This window comes from Elgaria multicarinata, chromosome 2, assembly GCF_023053635.1.
Source record: "Elgaria multicarinata webbii isolate HBS135686 ecotype San Diego chromosome 2, rElgMul1.1.pri, whole genome shotgun sequence".
Classification (NCBI taxonomy): Eukaryota; Metazoa; Chordata; class Lepidosauria; order Squamata; family Anguidae; genus Elgaria; species Elgaria multicarinata.
The window spans coordinates 80566681-80590451 of NC_086172.1; the positions used below are offsets into that span (position 1 = coordinate 80566681).

The window sequence follows — 23771 nt, forward strand, 5'->3', positions numbered from 1 at the left end:
TCCACCATCTCTCCCCGCCTCTCTGTCTGCTAATAACTTTGCCTCTTTTTTCAATGCTAAAATCCAAACTATTCACTCTGATCTGGCCAGCTCTGCTCCTCTTCCAGTTCCTGTTCCTCATCTGTCAGTTCCTCCTGCAAATTTCTCTGCATTTCCTTCGGTCTCAGCGGATGAACTGTCTACAATACTGCGCTCTTCAAAGCCTTCCACTTGTTCTCGTGATCCGATTCCTTCTCGCATCTTTATTAATCTTATCCCTGCTATCCTCCCTTCCTTGCTTCATATTATTAATTTTTCTCTGTCCTCTGGTTCATTTCTTTCTGCTTTTAAACATGCTACAGTCTCTCCTATTCTCAAGAAACCTACTCTTGATATGCTATCTCTGTCTAACTACCGACCTGTCTCTTTGTTGCCTTTTGTTTCAAAGATCCTGGAACGTGTGGTCTACTCTCGTTGTCTTGATTTTCTTTCTAGTAACTCTGCTCTGGATCCTTTTCAATCTGGATTCCGTCCTTTGCATTCCACTGAAATTCCACTGAATTGCTTGTTTTTCCTCCTAAACCTTCTCCTCATCTCCCATTCTCTCTTACTGTCAATAATGTTACGCTTACTCCAGTCAAGGAAGCTCGTAGTCTTGGCTTTATATTTGATTCCTCGCTCTCCTTTATTCCTCATATCGAGACAGTAGCTAAATCCTGTCGTTTTTTCCTGTATAATATTGCCAGGATTCGATCATTTTTGTCTGTCTCTTCTGCCAAGACTCTTGTTCATGCATTGGTTATTTCTCGGTTGGACTACTGCAACCTTCTTCTCACTGGCCTTCCTTCTTCTCACATCAGTCCGTTGGTTTCTGTTCACCACTCTGCCACCTCCTTCTGTGCCGTGTTAGGGCTCTGGCCCTTCAGAATTCATGGCTGAACTAGGGCTGCAGTTTGAGATTTTAACATACTTGGGTGGAGCTGGGGGTGGTGGGTTTGAGCCAGTTACAGGTGGACTGTAGATTTTGGTAGATCAGGGATTTGGGCATGGTGGATTTTGATGGGCCAGCACATGGAAATAACTTAAAGCCAATTCGATCATTTTTGTCTGTCTCTTCTGCCAAGACGCTTGTTCATGCACTGGTTATTTCTCGGTTGGACTACTGCAACCTTCTTCTCACTGGCCTTCCTTCTTCTCACATCAGTCCGTTGGTTTCTGTTCACCACTCTGCTGCTAAGATCATCTTCTTGGCTCGCTGCTCTGACCATGTTACTCCACTTCTGAAATCTCTTCATTGGCTTCCAATTCACTTCAGAATCCAATATAAACTTCTCCTGTTGACCTACAAAGTTTTTCACGGTCTAGCTCCTTCCTATCTTTCCTCTCTCATCTCACACTATTCCCCCGCTTGTGCTCTTTGCTCCTCTGATGCCATGTTTCTCACCTGCCCAAGGGTCTCTACTTCCCTTGCTCGGCTTCATCCATTTTCTTCTGCTGCCCCTTACGCCTGGAACGCTCTTCCAGAACATTTGAGAACTACAAGTTCAATCACAGCTTTTAAAGCTCAGCTAAAAACTTTTCTTTTTCCTAAAGCTTTTAAAACTTGATTTTGTTCTGACTTTATACTGCTAGTTTTACCCTACCCTGTGCCTGTTTGATGCATTCTCTTCCCCTCCTTATTGTTTTATTATGATTTTATTAGAATGTAAGCCTATGCGGCAGGGTCTTGCTATTTACTGTTTTACTCTGTACAACACCATGTACATTGATGGTGCTATATAAATAATAATAGTAATAATAATAATAATGCCACGTGCTACATACTTGGAGGAAACTCAGATACCGTAGAGCTCAGCAGTTTAGCCATAATTTGGACCCAAGTCTTATATGTTTAAGGCAAGGCTTGCAGAACTTCAGCCTCAGGGGTCCAAATGCAGCCTCAGGGGTCCTCTGGGACATCCCTTCCCTTGGGTTTTGTGCAGCCCCCCCCCCATGCTTGAAATGTCTCTCCTAAGACTTAGCTGCTAGCAGTAAGAGTTTTAAGGTAAAATATGCAGATATCCCCCCCCCCCCCCCGCCACCCCATGCTCTCCCCTGCACTCCCCTACATTTGGTCCTTGTGCTGAAAGAGATTCTGCACCCGTAGCTGAAAGGGTTGGCAGTATTTTTCTGGAAACTCCCAACCACTCATGTATAATAAATCCTTACAGAGTAGGAATAAATGGTCAATTCTCCCAATGGAGGGAAGTAAATAAGGGGGTCCCACAGGGATCTGTATTGGGACCAATTCTTTTCAACATGTTCATAAATGATTTGGAATGAGGAGTGAGCAGTGAAGTGGCCAAGTTTGCTAATGACACCCAATTATTTAAGGTGGTTAAAACAAAAGGGGATTGTGAGGAGCTTCAAAACGATCTCTCCAAGCTGGGAGAGTGGGCATCCAAATGGCAGATGCCGTTTAATGTAAGCAAGTGTAAGGTGATGCACATTGGGGCAAAAAAACCCAACTTCAAGGATACTGTTAGCCATTTGCACTGGCTCTTTCTCCCAGGGGACGGTGGCACTTTGCTCCTGTGCTGCTCTCCCAAGGAAGCTGAGGTTTCTCTGATTTAGTACGTGTGACTTTCACTGATATCACCCATTGCTTACTTTCCTTGGCCCTTGGATTTGTGCTACAATCCGTCCATTGCATGCAAAGATACATGTCTAAACCACAGTGGACATATTATTATTATTATTATTATTATTTACAGAAAAGCAGTTTTGGAAGGGTGTGCCTTGGAATGGGGAAGTGGCATGGGGAGCAGAGGCTTCACCCTGTCCGCCCCCTTTCCACACCCACCACTTTTTCTGCTGCAACTCCTCCTTTGTGAGGATGAACACATGTCTAGAGACCCATGCAGAAGAAGTGCACAAAGTTTTGGGTGTGGAAAGTGTTTCCGTTGCTTCTCCACTGCAAGTCCCTCTCTCTCTCCTTCTCCCCACCCCAGAAGTTGCTTTTCCACACCTAAAGCAGCCATCATTATTTAAATGTGTGCTCTTGGGAGTAATACAGTAGTTTGGATGTGAAAAGAAGCGACCCAGTAGTGTAGTGGCAAATTCTGAAGTTCAGGTGCCCACGGAGAGCCCCCACAAAATCAGGCAGACATGTTAATCCATCAACAAACTGGTTCTAGCAGTTTTCATCACCAGGAACAGATCTGTTGTAAAGCGAATGGGTCTTAATTGCCTATTCAGGACTAAGCCAGTCTAAATCCTGGCAGTGGGAGAGAGACCAGAATTAGGAGAGATGATGTTGTCCTGGCCTGAATGAGTTTCTTACGTCCTGATCTTACCCAGATTTACTCAGAGATAAGTCCCATTGCTGCTACTGAGACGGACTTCATAATAAGGCGCAGAGCAGGTGTGATGGTAGCAGATCCATTTCCACTTGCTTCCAATAAGGCGGATTAAAAGCACAGAACAGATGGGTAAGGGAGAAGATGTGCTGAACCTTTCTCCCCTAGGGAGAAGAGCCAGTGGGATGTAGTGGTTAGAGTGTCAGAGTAGGACTGGGGAAACCCGAGTTCAAATCCCGGCTGAGCCATGTAACTCACTGGGGTGACAGTTGTTTTCACTCAGCCAAATTTACCTCATGTGGTGGTGGTGGTAGTGTTGTGAGGAGAACCACGTATTCCACCTTGAGCTCCTTGGAAGAAACATGGGATATAACTGTAAATAAATATGTTTACACACACACACACAAAATGCTTTCCCCTCAGCTGGCTTTCTCCCAGTTCGGCTATGAGATCAGCAATAAGCTCTGCCAAGAGAAAAACAACTGGGCTGAAGGGGCTTTAAAGAGAAAACAATGGATGAGAGAAGGGTTCAGCACTTATAGCATTGGAACAGAAGGTTGTGCTGCTGTATCATGTAGTCAGAGTCTAAATATGCTTAGGACTCCATATCTACAAACAAATCCTAATACCGTATGAGTCAGATATTGGAGAACAATACAAGGAGCTATTTAAAAATAAATAATAAATCCTGGAACTCTAATTTTGATCTGCCTTAATGGCTAATGCTGAACTGTCGGATTAATAGCGCCCTTGCAGCCAGCCCAGATTTTATTTTTTCTTCTCTTTCCCGCTCTAGAGACATGTACACATTCTCACCTCAAACTCTGTCAATGCTCTGTAGTTATTTGCCCCATGGTTTGGTTGAACTGAGGCCTTTTCCTTAGGAGCAATATGGCTGCCTGCTCCCCCGACCTCCCCACCACATTATATCTGAGTTGCAGGTAGAGCCTGGGTTCTCTTGCTGGATGTTCAGCCATGATGATTTGGGCTTCTTTCTCACAGCGCGTGCAGAGGCCATGCGCTTGCTGCTGGCTGATCAGGGGCAGGAGTGGACAGAGGATGTGGTGACTGGAGAGATCTGGCAGAAGGGAGATCTCAAGAAATCATGTGTGAGTAACGCTGTTGTGAGAGTTAGTGTCCGGGAAAGCAGCCAAAAGCTGACAATGATAAACGCTTGAGCCTCAGAGCAATGGAATGGTGTGTTTATTCCAAGAACACAGGCAACTGAGAGGGAAAACAAGACAGGAGTCCAGCCTTACAGCAGGTAGAGTAGTTGATGTCCAGTCCGAGGTTCAGAGCTTTGGCAGGAGCCGTAGTCGAGGGTTCAGTCCAGGGTCAGCACAACCAGCAATCAGCAAAGTCCAAACAGCAGTCTGAAGGTCCACAGGCCAAGAACAGGCAAGCGAAGTCACAATCCAGTCCTAGGTCAAACAGGAGTCCAGAGCAGAGAGACGTAGTCACGAGGTCCAGGAGTCAAGGCAGGAATCAGGAACAAGGATTCAAGAAGCAAGGCATGGGGTCAAGAGATTCAGGAACAGAGGCTTTCGCCAGGAACCTCAGTTAATCTCTGACAAAGCTACCTCGGCTGACGGCTGCGTATTTATGCTGAGTCAGGGTGCTGAGTCACGGTCCTTCAGCTGTTCCTTAATTGCTTGGCGTTTTAGATAAAGGCGGCGTGACCGCCGCCTAGTCTCCTTTTCTGCCCGCAGCTGACTAAATGGAATCAGTTACCTAGGGAGGTTGTGGGCTCTCCCACACTAGAGCCATTTAAGAGGCAGCTGGACAACCATCTGTCAGGGATGCTTTAGGGTGGATTCCTGCATTGAGCAGGTGGTTGGACTCGATGGCCTTGTAGGCCCCTTCCAACTCTGCTATTCTATGATTCTATGATTCATTTCCACCTGGAGCAGGTCTTTGGTAATGCTAATGGGTCTTAATTGCCCATTCAAGACCAAGCCACCCCCATAATCCTTTGCATCATGACAGGGAACAAGATATTGTTGCTGGGAAAATCCATTCCCCCACCCAGCTACTGTGGGGATTGCAGCTAAACTCAGGGGGAACAGGGAATTCTGGGAGAGAAGGGTCATCCCTGCTAATTAAAAAGTGCTGGCACTGGGTCCCCCACAAGACTTGGCTCTACTACACCACTGTCCCTGCACTACTACTACTACTATATTTATTTCTTACCCGCCTCTCCTTCTGGATCAAGTCGGGGTATAACACAAATACAAAACACCATAAAATACGTACAATTGCTTAAAAACATATAAAACTAATACATTATTAAAATGCAGCACATTATTAAAAAGCATCTTAAAATTCAACTGGGTAGGCCTGCTGGAAGAAATCAGTTACATCCTCTCCTGTCCTCCCGCCCCCAGGCCCCTACCTCACCTTATAGGAACAGGCGTAGAATGTTCAACCACTAACCCTTTCCCCACACTTCTCCTTTCTCCACCAGGTCTTTGGCCAAGTGCCCCGACTTAAGGACGGAGATTTTTTACTGTACCAGTCAAACGCTATCCTGCGCTACCTGGCTAGGAAACACGGTGCGGTTTGGAGATATGGGGCACTAAAAGTAGTTGTGTGGAGCTGAGTCTGTGGCAAATCTGTCTGCATGTTTGCGTAAGGGGAAGTTGTGTGCATGTAAAATGGGCCTCTTGGGTGCCTTGGCAGAGAAATCAGGGAGTGTGTGGTGCTAGTAGAACTTCTTTGGGTTAGCTATAAGCCATGACAAAATTAAAAGCATTTGATAAAAGACAAATACAAGAATCAAAGTCATAACGTTACTGTTGGGACTTTGATAAAATTCCTCTCCAAGCAAAGAGAGATTAGCAGAGCATACAGCGGTTTCTGATAGATTTCAGAGAAACGGAATACAGCCAGGAACACAAACGACAGCAACAGATATTTCTACAGCAACACTTTTACTGAGGCATAGACTTAGAGATCTTATTTACAGTATCATACAGATATACTCACAGAACGTCACTTGTCACACAGGAGAGTACAGATATGCTTCTATACAAGACTTATATACATAGCACTATCTGTCTGTAACAATTTACAACATGATTGACAATCAATCACTCTTGACAGGTCGTTAACCAATTAAACAATTATCACTTTGACCTTTAGAATGACTGATGCAACACCAGGCAATACTTGCCTCTAGCTGGGCTGAACAGAAAATACGGATATTTAAAAATAAATACCCGGACACCCCTTCAATTTTTACTTATCTGTCATTTTCTGTCTTTACACAAATACAGCAAAAATCAATTTGCAACACCCAGCTATTTCACTTTGAAATTTAACATTTCACATAGCTCTGTATGCCTTGCAATTTCCAGAGATTCCAAAACTTGCCATATTACTTTTTATTTCACAGTACATCAAAGTCAATAACCATTGGAACTCTCTGCCACCATAAATCAACACATTACATGCGCATATGGATTTAATTCACTTTCATCATCATAATACTTTTTCCACCATGGTTCCTCTTCCTTTTTTACTTTTGAAACCTTTTCTTTCTTTGACTGGGGCTTATTTTTGACAAGAAAAGTTTTATCTGAGAAACGCTCTGGAGGAATTCCCTTGTTAGAACGACTTGACCTTCTAACTGTTTGTTCTTGTTGCCCTTCCCTCTCAGCCTCCTGCTGTTGGCTGTTATCTATTGTTTTAGCTTCAGCACTCTCCTTTTCCCCTTCAGGCTTAGTTAACCCCTGAGGTTCCGGAATTTCCTGCTGCTCGCTAACTTCTTCTGGCAACTCAGCTGGCTTTTTTTTGCATTGTTTTTTAACTCCAACAATACACTTGGGTTTGAATGAATTCTCCCCCAATCCTGCTCAAAAAACTTAGCAGATTTTGTTATCAGGACCTTGCCATTGTTCTGCAAAAACCTCCAACTTGTTCCCTGATAACCCACAAACCTAAGATTCAATGCATTTGCTCCTTTCTTGTGCCTTTCACTTAAAGGAACATTGACAGCTGCATAACTTCCCCAAACTCTTAAATGATCCAGCCTTGGCTTCCTGCCATGCATCAAATAATAGGGAATATTATTTATAGAGCTACTCCATGACAAATTGCACAAATCATTTGCAGCTCTAAATGCTTCAGCCCACAAACTTTTTTGCACACCGCTGTCCTGCATTAAACAATTCATTTTGCTTTTCAAGACACCAATTCTTCTTTCAACAGTGCCATTTTCCCAAGGATTTTTAACATTTATCAGTTTATGTTTAATTCCAAGTTTACCACAGAATTTTTTGAATTCAGAAGACATAAACTCTCCTCCCTGGTCACTTTTCAGAATACGTATTTGAGATTTAAAAAATCTTTCTACATATCTGACCCAAAATTTCAGTGTTTTTAAACAATCACTCTTCTTCTTGAGAAAATAAACCCAAGAATATCTTGAAAAATCGTCAACTAGCACAAACGCATACTTGGCCCCTCCCAGACTGGTAGGAAAAGGTCCACACAAATCAGTGTGCACCAAATCTAATTTTTCTTTAGCCCTCCAATCCCTGGACTTTGGAATATTGGCTATTTTAGATTTTGCCAAGCTGCATATCTTACAGTCTAGATAATTTTTACAATTCTTCATTTTGAGTCCTCCAGCACAATCAATAGTTTTATTAAGTGCTTTGAACCCAATGTGTCCCATGCTCCGATGCATCAAATGGACACAGTCATCATGAGGTGATTTGTTGCCGGCCACACGATTCATCTGTGCCACGCACGGCATCTCCCCTTCATCTCCTGGCTCCATGTGGAAAAGACCATTCTTCTTTATCGCCGTTCCTTGCACCACTCCGTCTCGCTCCACGTAGCATCTGTCTCCTTCGAACTTCACCGAAAAACCGAGCTCCGTCAGCGTTGACACCCCGAGCAGGCAATATTTCAACTCCGGCACGAAAAGAACCTCCTTCAACTTCATCCTTAAGGAATTTACAGCGCAGACTCCCTTGCCAACGACCTTGGCAACGTGCCCGTCCGCCAAACTGACTTCCTTTAAAGTTGTTCCTTCCACATCATCAAATAAATCTCTCCTGTTACTTATGGTTCGACTGCACGCTGAATCAATCAACCATATCCCATCACGTTTACTGGATTCTGCACCTGAAAGAAAACAAACTTTCCCTTCTTTGACTTCCACACAGGAAGATTCAGACTTCAGATCCACACAACATTCCTTTTTCATAAGCCCTGGTTTGCCACATCGATAACACTTCGGCTTAAACCTTTTTTCTCTCCTTTTGCCACCGATAGTCACATTCTCAGCCATTTCTCCTCTTGGCAACGTATTAACTCTTTCCTTTCCAGCCAATTTACGATCTTGGACATCAGCAGCGCTCCTTTCAAGCCTCCTCTGCTCTTCTCCAATTAATCTTCCATAGACATAATTCAATGTCAAATTTTGTACTGGAACATTTTCAAGAGTTGTTACTAATACATCATATGACTTAGGCAAACTTGACAGAATAATATAACACATGTTTTCATCAGACAACCGCATTCCGCTGGCACTTAGCTGGTTAAAGCATTCTCTCAGTGACTGTAAATGCTTAGTCATGCTTCCGCCTTCCTCCAGCCTTGCCCGGTAAATCTGTCTGGTCAGTGTTATTCGACTCCCTGCAGTTTCTCTCACGTATACTGCACGTAACTTAGTCCAAATCACATTAGGAGTATCAGAGCGATCTATGTAAGACAATCGATCATTACGAAGACATAAAACAATCATTGCTTTTGCACGCTCTGCCATTCTGTCCCATTCGGCTTGTTCTTCTCTCTCCAACATTCCCGGACGTGGATTAGCTACTGCAAACCATAAACCGTCCTTTTTCAAAGCCATTTCCATTTTAAAGGACCATGCTAAATAATTGACGTCTGTTAACAGCTCCATAGGAACATTAGTACCCACGGTTTGAGCCATCTCTTTGATCTCCTTTCCGCTTGACTCTCCTTTCTCCGACCGGCTCTGTCTTCCAGACACCTCGGCTTTTGAGTCAGCATCTCTTTCCTCACCGCTCAGCATTCCAGACACCTCCGTACCAACTACTCAAGGCAGACAGCCTCTCCAGTAAGTCGGCTTCCCCGGCACGTCTTAGCTGATTCCTGCTGAGAAAAACTCAGTTTTCCTGCTGTGCAATCTCTTTCCAGGCTTCCGTTCTCCGACAATCTCAGCCACAGGCTTTCTGCTCACAAGAGATAGATTTCTCCTCTCCACAAACCGAGCACTCCTGGGCTTCCTGGAAACGCCACTCCAGAACCTCCTTAGCACTTGGCTGGTTCTGGTTCTGCTGGTTCTGCTCCGGTTCTGGTTCTGATCCAATCTAGTCCGACTGGGCCCATAACCCTGTTGGGACTTTGACGGACCACAATGGTTGAAATTGGGAAGAGATGTGGCTCAGTGGTAGAGCACCTGCTTTGCGTGCAGAAAGTCCCAGGTTCACTCCTCAGTATCTCCAGGTAGGGCAGGAAAGTTTCCTATCTGAAACCCTGGAGAGATGCTGCTGCCAGTCAGTGTTGACAATACTGGGCTACATGGACCAAGGCAGCTTCCTATGTCCCTATGAAATGTATAACCAAGAAGCGAAAATTGCATTAGTCCTTCGCTGTCTGAAGGCAACAGCCAGTATCAAGGTGGACAGATGCTTAGTAATTGTAATGTAAGTTATCTCCCTACCTCCCCCAAAAAGCAACGATTAGGTATGAGAACTGTATGTGTACGCATGAAAGTATGTGAATGAAAGCACCCTAGTGTACACGCATGCTTCTGAGAGAGTCTGATAGGACATTAGGATATCCCCTTTCCAACCCCTTTTCTTTGGTGTTCAGGACTCTATAGTCAGGATCCACAGGAAGCAGGGCTGCAGGACATGGTGAATGATGGAGTGGAGGACCTGCGGCTGAAATACATCCGCCTCATCTATCAGAACTATGTGAGTTGGGGTGCAGGAGGGCTTGTCTTTGCTTCCATCCATTAGAATTGAGAGGCTTGTCCCATTCACGGTCTCTTGGAATCTTTTGACGATCACAACAAGGTTGGGGTGGGCAAGGCTGAGGCCTCTCTTACTGTGTGTGATTAGAAGAGGTAGTTTTATTGGGGGAATGGCACAGGTCTGCCTTCCCCAACCAGTGCCCTTCAGAAGTTTTGGACTTCAGTGCCCATCAGCTCCAGCCAGCATGGCCAATAGACAGGAATGCTGGGAGCTGTCATCTTAAACCTCTGGAGGGCACCCAGTTGGGGAAGACTTGCCTAGGTCTCTGCAGTTCAGCATTCAGGCTGAAAAGTATGAGGCAGAAGCCAATTAATGGGATATACAGTTCGGCTGAACTCTCCCCCTTGGAACTGGGGAAGAGTTTGGCTACAAGGTTTCCTGTAAAAGGGACAGTGAAGCTGGGGGAGAGGAGATTCCACTTTCCTTCACTTTTGGACTCCTTTGCCTAAAGGTATGGGTATAAGAAAAGACCAGAGCTGGGAGCCCACAAAATCCAGGTTCCTGGCTTCCACTGCAATGAGTCCTGTCAGTCAGGGCTCCCTTCTGGCCGAGGGGTACGAAGTAGAAGCCAAAGGATTCTGGCCCACCTCTGCTCCTGCAGTAGGCATTGAGCTTTGAGCCTAGCTGTATCTCTTCACTCCCTAGCTTTCTCCAAGGGTCAGATAATTGACTTCTGTGGTAGGGAAGAAGGAAGCTTGGGAGCAGAGGGTCTTTTCTCCATGCTGACTGTTTTCCCTTGACAGGAGGAAGGCAAAGCTGCCTATATTGAGGCCCTGCCAGGGGAGCTGCGCCCTTTTGAGAATCTTCTGGCTCGGAACAATGGAGGAAAAGCCTTCATTGCAGGCAAACAGGTGAGGCTGCTGTCTTGTTTTAGACAGGATTCAGGATTGGCTAGATTACTGGTCTTGCCCCATAGAGTGCTGATGTTCCAATTACTTTGTTTTTGTCTTGTCACATTCTAATCCTGATTTCTTTGACAATGAAGGGAATATATTCTTGCCCTTCTTCTATATTTGGAACAAATCAGCTCTATTTTCTGTATTCCCCACCCCCTTGAGCTTTCATGTCCCCGTCCCCCGCTTCACTGAGGCAGAAAGATACCAAGTAGTACTGCATACTGTGCAGTTACCATGGATATCCTGCTTTTGATTTTGGGGGCGCACTTCCTAACTTTCAAGCCCATAACCCTTTCCTTCGATACTGTATATTTTGTTTTCTATCCTCTGTCCCTTAGACACCACCAGTCCTATTACACCTGTGGAACTCCATTGCGCAAGAGCCCCCCACTGTGCGCAATGGTGGTTTAGTGCTTCTGGGACAATCAAAATGACTGGTAACGTTGGGTGTGACCATATGGAAAGGAGGACAGGGCTCCTGTACCTTTAACATTTGTATAGAAAAAGGGAATTTCAGCAGGTGTCATCTGTATGCATGCAACACCTGGTGAAAATCCCTCTTCAACACAACAGTTAAATTTGAAGGAATATACTAGACTGAGCAGATATAAAAGAGGGTAGGGCTCCTGCAGCTTTAACTTTTGCAATGAAGAGGGGATTTCACCAGGCGCTGCATGCATACAAATGACACCTGCTGAAATTCCGGTTTCTACACAACTGTTAAAGATGCAAGAGCCCGGTCCTCTGTCCTATATGGTCACCCTAGGTAATGCTTATTTCTAGAAGGTGGCAGGTTGGCAGAGTTTGCAAAAGGGAGCTCTGCCAACCTGCCTCTTTCCAGAAACTATCATTTCTAATTGTTTGGCGGCTTCCCCAGGAAGTGTTAAATCTCTCTTGCATAACTGGTGGGGCCCGCTTGTGCAACAGAATTGGCGGGACCCACCACTTGCGGAAGGGAATCAACAGGGCAGAAAGGAATCGGTGAGGGTGTAAGCACCCTGTTGGATTCTGCCCTCTTGTGTCCAGTCCTGCTCTAAAATTTAAACTTTTTCACGCAGTAATCTAAATTTATTTCATTTACATATTTTTTGTCATGGAGAGAGGTAAAAATCTATGCAAGGCACTGAAACTCCACACCCAATCACCATAAATCTTATTCAGCCATTTCAGTATTTGTTATCTGCACAATTACCACAACGTTGAGTAGAGAATTTGGTTTTTTTTTAAAGGGTTTTAATCTTATTATTATTTTACTTGCCAAACATAACATGTTCAAAATGTATAGGAGTGAAAAATGATTTCATAAGACCTTAATAAGCATGTATACACCCAAAAGGCCTATATGTGCTTACGTCAAGATTATAGTGACTTTTCTAACAGTTCAAAAAAAGAGTAGTGTTTATTGAAACTCAGCATCACTGCTTAATTCTTTTTATATATGTAAGCTGAGATGCTCAGGAAGCTGGATTCCATGTCCAATTCTATATTCTGCATTTTTCTGCAATCCCATAGAATCATCACATCATAAAGCCCTGGCTCTATCATAGTAGGTTCCCATCCAAGAATGTGGTAGAGATGATCCCTAGAAAGACTTGCTTTAGGAACATAGGAAGCTGCCTTCTATTGAGTCAGACCATAGGTCCATCTAGTACTGATGACACTGACTGGCAGCAGCTCTCCAGGGTTTCAGGCAGGAGGGACTGGGGATGGAACCTGGGACCTTCAGCATGCAAAGCATGTGCTTTACCATTGAGACGCAGTCCCTCACTATTTGTATTGAGTTAGCCTTGTGTTTCATTGGCACGCATGCATACAAGCACACGCCTATGCACAAAACATACGTCAGGAAACTTTTTCATTAGAAGGTTAAAATACTCACCTGATCCTGGCGGGTTTACTATGGCATGCCATGGTACAAATGACAATGGAACAATCTAAACCTCCTCCCAGCCTAAACTAACTAGTGTATCCGATGATGATGATGATTAATGATGATGTTTTACACTTGCTACCACTCGCTCTGGCATGTGTGTCTTCTGCCCTCCTCTTCCAGATCTCCTTTGCAGACTATAACCTGCTTGATATTCTACATGTGCATCTGGTCCTGGCACCTGACTGCCTGGCTTCCTTGCCCTTGCTGGCTGGCTATGTGCAGCGGCTCAATGCCCGGCCACTCCTCAAGGCTTACCTGGAGTCGGATGCCCGAAAGCAGCGTCCCATCAACGCGAATGGCAAGCAGTAAGACCCATTCCTGCTCCAGGATCCAGTTTTTGTGATGGCCCCTGGGGTCTTTGTGGATTCTTCCACTCTGATACTAATAAAGCTAGTTTCTAGAAGGCTTCCTGCGTCTCTTTGCTGGGGAGAGGAAGGTAACTGAAGCCTGCAGAAGACTATTGCAGAAGGGAGAGCTAAGCTCAGAGGGAACAGAAAAGTCTGAGGGGGGTGGCAGATGGTGTCATTCCTGCTAATAAAAATGTCCCAGCTCCATTACACCACTACCTGCTCACTTGGTCAGATTTCTTTTTTAACAGCACTGGTCTGTCATGCACTGATTATCATTATTATTTATTGTATTTATATACCACCCAATAGCTGAAGCTTTTTAAAAAACATTTAAAAACTATATACAAAAATTAAAAACCACAAAGACATGCAAAATTCACATACACTTAAAACCACTATATTAACTTTAAAAATGATGAGCCGAAAAAGAATGAGAAAAGCACCTGGGGCAAGATGTACACTACTGCTTTATAGCGGTACTGGAGTGCACTGATAATTGTTGGGGCACAGGACACATTCTATATACCACTTTCATAGTGTTATTTCCTGCTTTTTATTTCACATCTGTACTGATTTGACACAAGGTGTAGATCTGGCCTAAGCCAGCCAGCCAGCCAGCTAGTTAGCTCAGGTCAGCAACAAGCAAGCCCCAGGAGGATGGGAGTGCCCAGGGGAAACATCTGGAAGGAGGGCTCAGGAGAAACAACCAGAGGGGCTGCCATTGCCCCTGCCTCTCAGCATCTGCCACCTGAAGCAGCCCTTTCACTCTGCCTAACGGTAAGGCTGGCCTTTTTCTCAAGTGAGCATTTGAATAGTCCTTCCAGAAGTTTCAAGAACGAGGCAAGGCAGGAGGAGCCCTCCTTGGCTACTTGGAGCAGTTCCATACAATTCTGCTAAACGGGGACCTCCTGCAGCACACTCCAATATAATGGGATCATCCTTCTCAGACCAAGCATCAACAGGATCAGAGAGATCAGCTATGTAATCCTGCTCCTGGCAGAGCAACTCAACAGCTGTTTGAAAATGAGGCAAACTGGCAAAAGCCAGGCCATTCTGGAACTGAAGGGCATAGAGGACTCTGGGACCCCCTAGTCCGTTCTCTCTCTAGTCCTTCTCCCCTGTCACTACAGAGAAGCCTTTCAGTGTCATACTGGCTGGTCCAGCACCAAGTATGTACACAATTGTACTTTGAGCACATCATCTGTGAGCAGGAATTGTTGAATGAGAAAAGAGAAATAGGGGAAATCATATGATGCACATGGAGCATTTTTCTCATGAAGAAAGGAAGCAGTCTAGGATTTCTAGCTTAGAAAACTAATGAGGGGAGGGTGACAAGTCTATAAAATTTTGAACAGCATTGAAAAGGTGCATTTTTAAAAAAAAAATCACTCAAAACTCTAGGAGCTGGGGACATCTCATGAAATTTGGCTCAGGATACACATAGAAGTACTTCTTCACTTTTGTTGTTGTTGTTTATTCGTTCAGTCGTTTCCGACTCTTCGTGACTTCATGGACCAGCCCACGCCAGAGCTTTCTGTCGGCTGTCGCCACCCCCAGCTCCCCCAAGGTCAAGTCTGTCACCTCCAGAATATCATCCATCCATCTTGCCCTTGGTCGGCCCCTCTTCCTTTTGCCTTCCACTTTCCCTAGCATCAGCCTCTTCTCCAGGGTATCCTGTCTTCTCATTATGTGGCCAAAGTACTTCAGTTTTGCCTTTAATACCATTCCCTCAAGTGAGCAGTCTGGCTTTATTTCCTGGAATAAACCTATGGGAGTTATTGCCACAGTATGTTCTGATGGGCTCTAACATTTGTTAAAGGACAACTGGTGACAAAAAATAGGGTATGTCTCTATCATACCCTCCTTGTACACTTTCCTGAGCCATCTGGTTGGTTACAGTCAGTATCACTAAACCCATATTTTCTCGGGTCCTAAGTAGGGAGTTGTAGCCAATGCCAGCTTCCTAACAATTGTACCTGTGAAATATATATTTGTCCTGTTTATAATGATATTTTTATCTGCATGCTTAAAACATTTAATAGATATGCCAAATGCAATGTGTGGAACAGCCCTCATAGATGGAATCCTGGAATGTGCAAAATCTTTAATCTAACATAGCAATTAAAATAACAGGAACTTGTGACACCTTAAAGACTAACAAATTTATTTTGGCATAAGCTTTCATGGACACTGTCCATTTCATCAGATGCATGAAGTGTTAACTGCAAATTGGCAAATTTCTGTATACATGTATACGTGTTTAGTGTCTCTTGAGGAATTGTACTTCAGCAATTTATAAAATTACTGCTTGTAATTTATAAAAGCTCCACTATGGGGAGCAAAATTCCTCCAAAGGTTACTTGTGCAAAGCCAAATTCAGTGACCAGTGGTAGAATCAGGTGGAGAAGAGGGGTTTTTGTATTAAATTGTAAACATGCATTGCTTAACAAGCCTCATTGACTTGGTGTGATCTATCCACTTAGAAAGAGCACTAAAAATGCTATGGCACTGTTAACCCATGAAGTGTATGTGACATATGGATGACTTATATGGAATTAATTTCTTCAGTAAGCACACTTGTTTCAAAAGATGCAAGGAGGTGTAGGCTGAAAAAGTGACATAATAGTAATGCAGAAGTAAAGTTGAAAAGTAATGTACATTATGATAGCATATTTGAATACCATAATCAAGTAGTAGGATCCTAAGCATGTATACTCAGAAGTAACATCCAGTCCTATGTATGTTTACTTTAAAGAAAGTCTCACTGTGTTAGGACTGGCAATAAGTTCCATTGAACTCAGTGCAGCTTAGGTACAAAGGAAAATGCACAGGATTGTAGCAGTGCACCCCATATTTAGCATATTTACTCAGAAACGTGTTCCATTGAAGACAATGGTGTTACTCCTTGGTAAATGTGTTTAGTAGCATTGTAGCCTGAATTTCTTACAAGAGGTGCTGCCAGGACTAGGAGCCATCAACTGCTCTATGTGCTTCTGAAACCTTGTTACAGTAGTCCCATATCCAAGAGAGTGAGCTATAGAAAAATCTTAAGGCTATTTTTGCTTGGGAGGTTTACATGCATGCAACACATTTGTTTGGAAGTAAGTCCAGTGCATTTTAAGGGAACGTGGTAAGGAGTAATGCTTATGGAATATTTCCACATTTCCTGCATTCATAATTCAAATATAATTGCTGAGCACATTCTTTTAAGGACTGCATAATCCTATACATGTTCGTTTGGAAGCACCACTGATCTTACTCCCAGGTTAGTGGGTATAGTATTGCAGCCTTACAATGCAATCCTATGTGCGTTTACTCAGAAATAACTCCTATTGAGTTCAATGGTACTTCCAGGTATGAATTAACACGCCATTCACCCATAGACACCAAAGTAGTGTGAGAAAAGTCGTTGTCAGGGGGCATGTGTGAAAACATCCTGTCCATGTAGAAAATGGACTGTGGGTGATCAGTGGTGATTCAAAGGCAATTTGCACATGCTCAGAACAACTTTCATCACCACCTTGGGTTCCTTGCCAGAAGAAAAGGGGCAGGATATAGATATATATTATTTCCTATATTGCAGGACTCCGTCCTGGTATTGAAACCTATCCAATGTTAGTTTTACTTGGAGTAGAACCACTAAAATGAATGGGACTCATGATTAACTGAAGTCCCACTTATTTCAGTGGGTCTACTCTAAGTAGGATTAGTATTGGATACTACCCTGGGTCTCCGCGAGTGCTTCCACTGCCATTTCGTGCGGCGTTTCATGCCAGCCTGAGCTCTCTCGGTATTATGGGACTCCGCCGTATCTATCCGGTCCGTGGGCTTCAACAAGACGCCCAGCCGTCATATAGCGGCGGCGCAACTGAACTACAGCTCCCACCCCCCCGCGCGCCTGAGTCGGTTGCAAGAGGGACTTTTTCCGCTCTCTACTTCGGGCTGAATGACGTCAATACGTGGCACCCAGCGTCGTGACGTAGAATCACTGCGCGGAACAGGTGAAGGTGACGGGGTCGGGAAGAACGGCTGCGGGGACCCCGCCGGCTTCCCTTCAGCGCTATGTTGGTGGCGCGGCCTCTGCTGCTGCGCGGGGCCTGCGCTCAGGCGCGCTTCCTTTCCGCCGCTGCTGCTCCGGAGTCGGTGAGTTCTTGGTAGCGTTGCGCGCCTCTCAAGCGGGGTGGAAGAAGGTGTGTACAAATAAAAGATGGATGGCGAAAAGGAGGGAACTGCAAAAGTCTGTGTTTTGGGTCCCGCCTTGATTCCCCCAGCTGGCGCATTTTCCTGACCTCCTTTGACAGCTTAGCTGCTCCTTCCTGTTTGCTATGAAGACGGATAGTTGCTGGGCATCGTTGCAGAAAAAGGCTTGTACGCCTTCCTGCTGTTGCCAGCTAACCAGGTTTAAGATAGGCTCAGGCAGGCTAAACCACTTTCGGCTATTTCTTTCTCTTCTCTAGGCGCCCCCTAAGAAAACACAGTTTGGGCCCCTTAAAGATGAGGATCGCATTTTCACAAATCTTTATGGACGCCACGATTGGAGGTGAGAGTTGAGAATGCAAGGTGTGCTTTGTACATTGATGAAAAGAAACAAGAGTGCATAGACTGTTTTTAACGTAACAGTGGAAAGTCAGTACATGAGAGAAATTCAAATTCGAAAAGCAGCAGTTTTTTATTTTTATTTTGGTGATAGGCCACCAAAAGAACTTTTTAATATAGCCACCATAATATGATCAGGTACTTCTCTAAAGGTTTTTCTTTTCTCAAGTTCTGATTAATATTGTAATTACTTGGGTTTCTCTGCTTGGAATTTATTTGGATGGCCGTTCTTACCCAACCTTTTTGTTGTTTCTAGGTTGAAAGGGGCTTTGAGCCGAGGTGACTGGTATAAAACCAAGGAAATCCTGCTCAAGGGTGTTGACTGGATCTTGAATGAGATAAAGACTTCAGGCCTGAGAGGCCGTGGGGGAGCCGGTTTCCCCACTGGACTCAAGTGGAGTTTCATGAATAAGCCCCCAGATGGCAGGTGTGTTGTGGTGGGGAAAAACTGCAGTCTGGTTTCAGATTGTGCATGCCTGCTTATAGAGCAACTGTCTGCAACTATGATAATTGCTTTTTCTGTGATCTTAAAAGCAACTTTGTGTTGGCAAAGGCTTCTGTTCATGTTCACATTGGAAATCAGAATTTGGAGGGAATCCTGGTTTCTAGTTCTGTCTTGGACCTTCCAAACAGTGTGTCTGAGCTCCTGGGAATGCTCACCTCTACTGCAGAGCTTTCTGAGCCTTTCTTTGTAAGTTGCTTTTTCTAAAGAGACTGGCTCTGTGAAGTAGCCGGTAGTAATAAACCTTCTCCAGACATTTTTTCTTGACCTTAAGAACCACTATTATGTGGGATAGAAAGCCAGTGGATGGAGTATTGGATTTGGACTTGAGGAGCTTTATTTTAAATAACACTTCAGTAAGTGATCTTGATGAGCATATCATTATTTCTAGGTGTAACCTACCTCATGATATTGTTGTGAGGCTAAATCACTACAGTATCGGAGAGTGGGGAGATACAGATGTCACAATAAACAGGGTGTTCATGGGTTTCCTGAGCCTTGAATTGTTTTAAGCTGAAGCCGTAATACTTCACCATTGACTTGAATCAGGATCCTAAACTGCATGAATTGTTGGCCTGACTAATTGATCTATCTCTAGCCTTTAGTAGGAAGTAAAACAGGTTGATTTCTGACTGCAGTAGAACAGATGCTTGCTGATGAAAGTATTGGGTTTCCCAGGAATCTTTGATTCTTGTTGACAGGCATAATTCTCCATTTGTTTCAGACCCAAGTACTTGGTGGTGAATGCAGATGAAGGGGAGCCAGGAACTTGTAAGGACAGGGAGATCATGCGTCATGACCCCCATAAACTGGTGGAGGGTTGCCTTGTGGCAGGACGAGCTATGGGAGCCCGAGCTGCCTACATCTATATTCGTGGAGAGTTCTATAATGAAGCCTCAAACTTACAGGTGAACCACTACTCTCCTAGTTATACGGTAGTGAACAATGTTTCCCTTTGCAAGAATTGCTAGGGGAAGGACATTGTTGGATTCATCTCTTAGTCTTTCCTGTGGTAGCCTTTATCACCTTGCATACCTGTTTATTTCTCTGAAGTTGGAAACTGGGTGAGCAGATTATTAGGGCTGGATCTCAGTTACACTCTTGCTGTCTCACTAGGTGGCAATCAGGGAGGCGTATGAGGCAGGACTGGTGGGCAAGGATGCTTGTGGCTCTGGCTACGACTTCGATGTCTTTGTGGCAAGAGGGGCAGGTGCCTACATCTGTGGTGAAGAGACAGCACTTATCGAATCCCTTGAGGGCAAGCAGGGCAAGCCACGCCTAAAGCCTCCCTTCCCAGCTGATGTGGGTACGGCATCTGAAATGCTCCATCTGTGATGGTTGGTCTGGGTATGGTGTTTTTGTGCGTTCCCAACTTTGCCCCTAGATATTCATCTCAGTCAACATGGGCATGCCACCTGAGCTCCTTTAGGACTCTTGCTGTCTATCACCTTCTTTGGACAGAACATCTTGGATTGCTGACATAAAACATTTCTTCTTCCTGATGTTAGCTACATGACCTTTATCCTAATGGGAAAAAATCCCTTTAATACTGAGGTTGTTGCCCCTGCCAAGTGGTTATTTTTTTGAACCTCCAGTATTGATGTAAATTACCTTTCTTGCCCACTCTCCTTCCCATTATCTTTATCCAGTAGCTATTTGTTAAAGCTGATTAATTTTTCTTTTTGCCACTAGGGGTTTTTGGTTGCCCAACCACTGTAGCAAATGTGGAGACTGTTGCTGTGGCACCTACCATCTGCCGTCGAGGAGGGACCTGGTTTGCTGGCTTTGGACGTGAGCGCAATTCTGGAACCAAGCTTTTCAATATCTCAGGGCATGTCAACACACCTTGTACTGTGGAAGAGGAGATGTCAATACCACTACGTGATCTGATTGAACGACATGCGGGTAACGGATGAGCAATTGTTACTTTCCATAAGGAAGAGGCTGTTAGTCCCCTTCAAATACATTGTATTAGTTGGGGAAGCTTTGCCTCTCTTGTTGCTTTCTATTGCCTCTGAGACAGACAGGTAATCCCTTGAGCCAGGCCTGACTATGTGTTTGTCTTCTAACCAGGGGGCGTTACAGGCGGCTGGGATAACCTGCTGGCTGTGATTCCTGGAGGCTCATCTACTCCCCTCATCCCCAAATCTGTGTGTGAGACGGTGCTGATGGACTTTGATGGGTTGGTGCAGGCACAGACTGGACTTGGGACAGCAGCTCTCATTGTTATGGACAAATCGGTAAGTATAGTCCCTTGGTCCTCCTGTTCTGTGTTCCTGCTCAATGGGTCTTCATAGTCTTTTTCTTCCCCAGACAGATATAGTTCGAGCCATTGCCCGCCTCATTGAATTCTACAAGCATGAGAGCTGTGGGCAGTGCACACCATGCCGAGAAGGTGAGTGTGAAGCCCAAAGGTACTCCAGAGTTCTTCCTCAGAATGCGAGATTTGGGATGGAAGGCAAGGAAAAGATTTCGTGCATAATTCCAGACCTCTTGCATATGCCAGCGCTATTAAAAAATGCAGGGGCCAAACAGAGGTCTAAAGATCTTTAGAAAGGGAAGATGTGACTCGCCTAGGATGAGATCAGCAACAGACTTCAAGCTTAGTATGCAAAGTCCATTAACTTTTTTTGTCTAGCATTGTACTGTAATGGCCAATTTCTCCTACCCATAATTATCTTCTCGTAAACATTGGCATTGCATTCTATTCCTATGATTTTGACATTGATTTCCTTCCTGCAGGTGTTGACTGGATGAATAAGGTGATGTGGCGGTTTGTGAGGGGCAATGCACAAGTAGCAGAGATAGATGCACTATGGGAGATTAGCAAGCAGATTGAGGGTCATACCATCTGCGCTCTGGGAGATGGGGCTGCTTGGCCTGTACAGGTAACTTTCCAACTGTCTTATCCTTTCTTAGATTGTCAGGTACTTGTGGAAGAACTTTGTAGTTTTTCTGATAGAGGGTTAGAAATGAATGGATCTATATTGGGTGTTAGGCAGGCTGGGACAGAGGGAAGTCCTATGGATGAACATTCTGCTAATTCATAATGCCTGGTTCCTTCTTACAGGGACTGATTCGTCACTTCCGTCCAGAATTGGAGGAACGGATGAGACAATACAATGAATCTAAGGTGCAGCAGGCATCTGGATGAACAATTAGAACACACACTGCGATGAAGTCATCCTTTTGTACATTGGGTGGGATATCTTGAGCATTTGCTTGGGCATTGGGAACAGTGTCTACTTTGTTAAGTAACTCTGTGTTCTTCTACAGGACATATTATATATTAAATTGTTGCAACTTATCTCTGTTGTGTACTTTCTGATCTTAGGGAAAGTAAGTTAAAGAACTCCATGTTACTTGAAAAGCTCCAGTATTTCTTAGAATAGATGGGAGTGCCTGCTACCTGCATTCCTTTGTAGGAGAAGAATCTTGCTAAAAGGACAGGATTCAAGGTTTCTGAGGCTCATGCATACAAATTCTTCTGTTGAACACATCCACATCATATTAATTTCATTATTGCATATCACTCCTGCACATCAGAATAAGGTGGTAAAGTGGATTGTACCACTTCAATTACAGGTTAGGAAACATTCAAAATTCCAAAACTAGCACATGAGAGAGAAATGGTCTAGCTCAGCTCATTCCTTTATGCTAAGGAACATTCAAAAGTATACCACCAGGGGAGTATTAGTCTATTCTTCCACCTGAGAACTATACACCTCAGTCTTACTTCATTCTGTTGCATATGTAGAATAGGGCTGGCACCTGTGAGCATCAAAGTGCCCCATCAACTTTCCTGGTGCCTGCTGTGGTGCCATACCCCTCTGCTTATTATTTTTAAATAGACCGAATTGAGGACCTCTAGCTGCGCCCATCTTTTCCATGAATGTCTCTGAGCTACATACATCTAGCGGTTAAGAGACATTCTTAGCAATGAAGATGGTAAGTGGCTGCAGATCGATGCTTTGATCTGCAGTGTGCCTATTTTATGGTGACGCCCAGGAGGTTCTCAAATTGCCAAATGTGCCCACAGGCCCAGAATGGTTGCCTACTCCCTGCCTGAAAAGGATTAATATGGAAGAAGCAGTGATATGTACTCAAAAGAATGTGTCCCTAGTCCTGTATGCTAGCCATACCTTGTCATCAGCTTTTGTTCAGGGGATACTTCATGGCCCAGATTAAGTTGGGTGGTGGGGACAGCACAAAGCCTGAGTCCATGCTGCCATCCACGACCAGCACTATATTAAGCTGGAACAGTTATTTATTGCATGCTTCCAAAGGATGTGTAGTCTATGGGGTTTGCTATTTTATCCCAACAACAGTTTTATACAATAGGCTGGGGAATCAAGTCCATCTCTCCTGCCTCAACTAACATGTGCAGAAGTGGCCGTCTGCCTTCTGTTATGTGCCTCCCTGGCTTTTCTCATAGCAGCTGCTACTGCTGCAAAGAGAACAAGAAAGAGACCTGCTGGCAGGGGTAGTGTGTGTGAGAATGGGAGGGGGGGCAGTATAAATGTGAGAGTGTGGGGGATAATAATGATCTTATACTTATTCTACCACCCCAGTTCCTCTCTCAAGATGGAAAAGTGTCTATCCATGGCTTTTGTTCTGCCCCTACCCACTGCTGGCATGTCTCTTCCAAGAGATTGCTTATGAGGGAAAGTGGCTGTAGCTTTAGATCCAGTTAAGCAAGTTTAGACATTTAATTTGTGGGGATGCTGTTCATTTTCCTTTTAAAAAACAGGCAGGGAAGAAGTCCTATTACAAATTACTACTTTCTTTATTGCGATCCATAGATCCATAAAAAGAAACAAACAACAAACAAACAAACACAAGAATCAGACATGAAATCATACAGTTAGAGCTATTGTCAACTTTAGTCTAATACACAAAGAGCTCTAATCCTGGCCGCCACTGTAAGAAATTTAGCAACAGCCAAAGTTACTCTTGAGGACTTATCTTCCAACAGATGTCGGGCCTGATTATAAAAGCTACAGGACAGAAGGATATGCTCCATCGTCTCCACTTCCGTATTCCTACAGGGGCACCGTCGTTCCTGATAAGGGACACCAGCATATCTGCCCTGAAGTAATTCAATAGAATAAACATTGCATCTGGCCTTGGAGAAGGCAATACGATATTTAGCGACCAACAA

At 44.4% G+C, this 23771-nt stretch overlaps 2 protein-coding genes across 2 annotated transcripts in view; both read left to right on the forward strand.

The window, feature by feature from the left end:
* The window catches only part of GSTP1 (glutathione S-transferase pi 1), a 14926-nt gene extending 1361 nt beyond the window's left edge, over positions 1 to 13565 (forward strand). Inside the window, exons 3-7 of the mRNA XM_063116953.1 lie at positions 4320 to 4426; positions 5782 to 5869; positions 10170 to 10273; positions 11077 to 11184; positions 13283 to 13565. Coding sequence (XP_062973023.1) covers positions 4320 to 4426; positions 5782 to 5869; positions 10170 to 10273; positions 11077 to 11184; positions 13283 to 13471 — 596 coding nt within the window. The 3' untranslated portion in view covers positions 13472 to 13565. The remainder of the gene's footprint in view (positions 1 to 4319; positions 4427 to 5781; positions 5870 to 10169; positions 10274 to 11076; positions 11185 to 13282) is intronic.
* Positions 13566 to 17496: 3931 nt separating this feature from the next.
* On the forward strand, positions 17497 to 21917 carry NDUFV1 (NADH:ubiquinone oxidoreductase core subunit V1). Its single transcript, XM_063116952.1, has 10 exons — positions 17497 to 17655; positions 17970 to 18052; positions 18365 to 18535; positions 19335 to 19518; positions 19727 to 19916; positions 20303 to 20515; positions 20684 to 20850; positions 20924 to 21005; positions 21353 to 21498; positions 21681 to 21917. Exons 1-10 carry the CDS (start codon positions 17575 to 17577, stop codon positions 21762 to 21764), a joined length of 1401 nt encoding a protein of 466 aa, XP_062973022.1. The 5' UTR covers positions 17497 to 17574; the 3' UTR covers positions 21765 to 21917.
* Positions 21918 to 23771: the final 1854 nt, after the last annotated feature.

Excerpts from the sequence above, each read along its gene's own strand:
- NDUFV1 (XM_063116952.1), top strand. The coding sequence starts at position 17,575 with ATGTTGGTGGCGCGGCCTCTGCTGCTGCGCGGGGCCTGCGCTCAGGCG. Across the intron at positions 19,917-20,302 it reads TCCCTTCCCAGCTGATGTGG|GGGTTTTTGGTTGCCCAACC; the intron begins GTACGGCATCTG and ends TTTTGCCACTAG. Across the intron at positions 20,851-20,923 it reads TCATTGTTATGGACAAATCG|ACAGATATAGTTCGAGCCAT; the intron begins GTAAGTATAGTC and ends TTTCTTCCCCAG.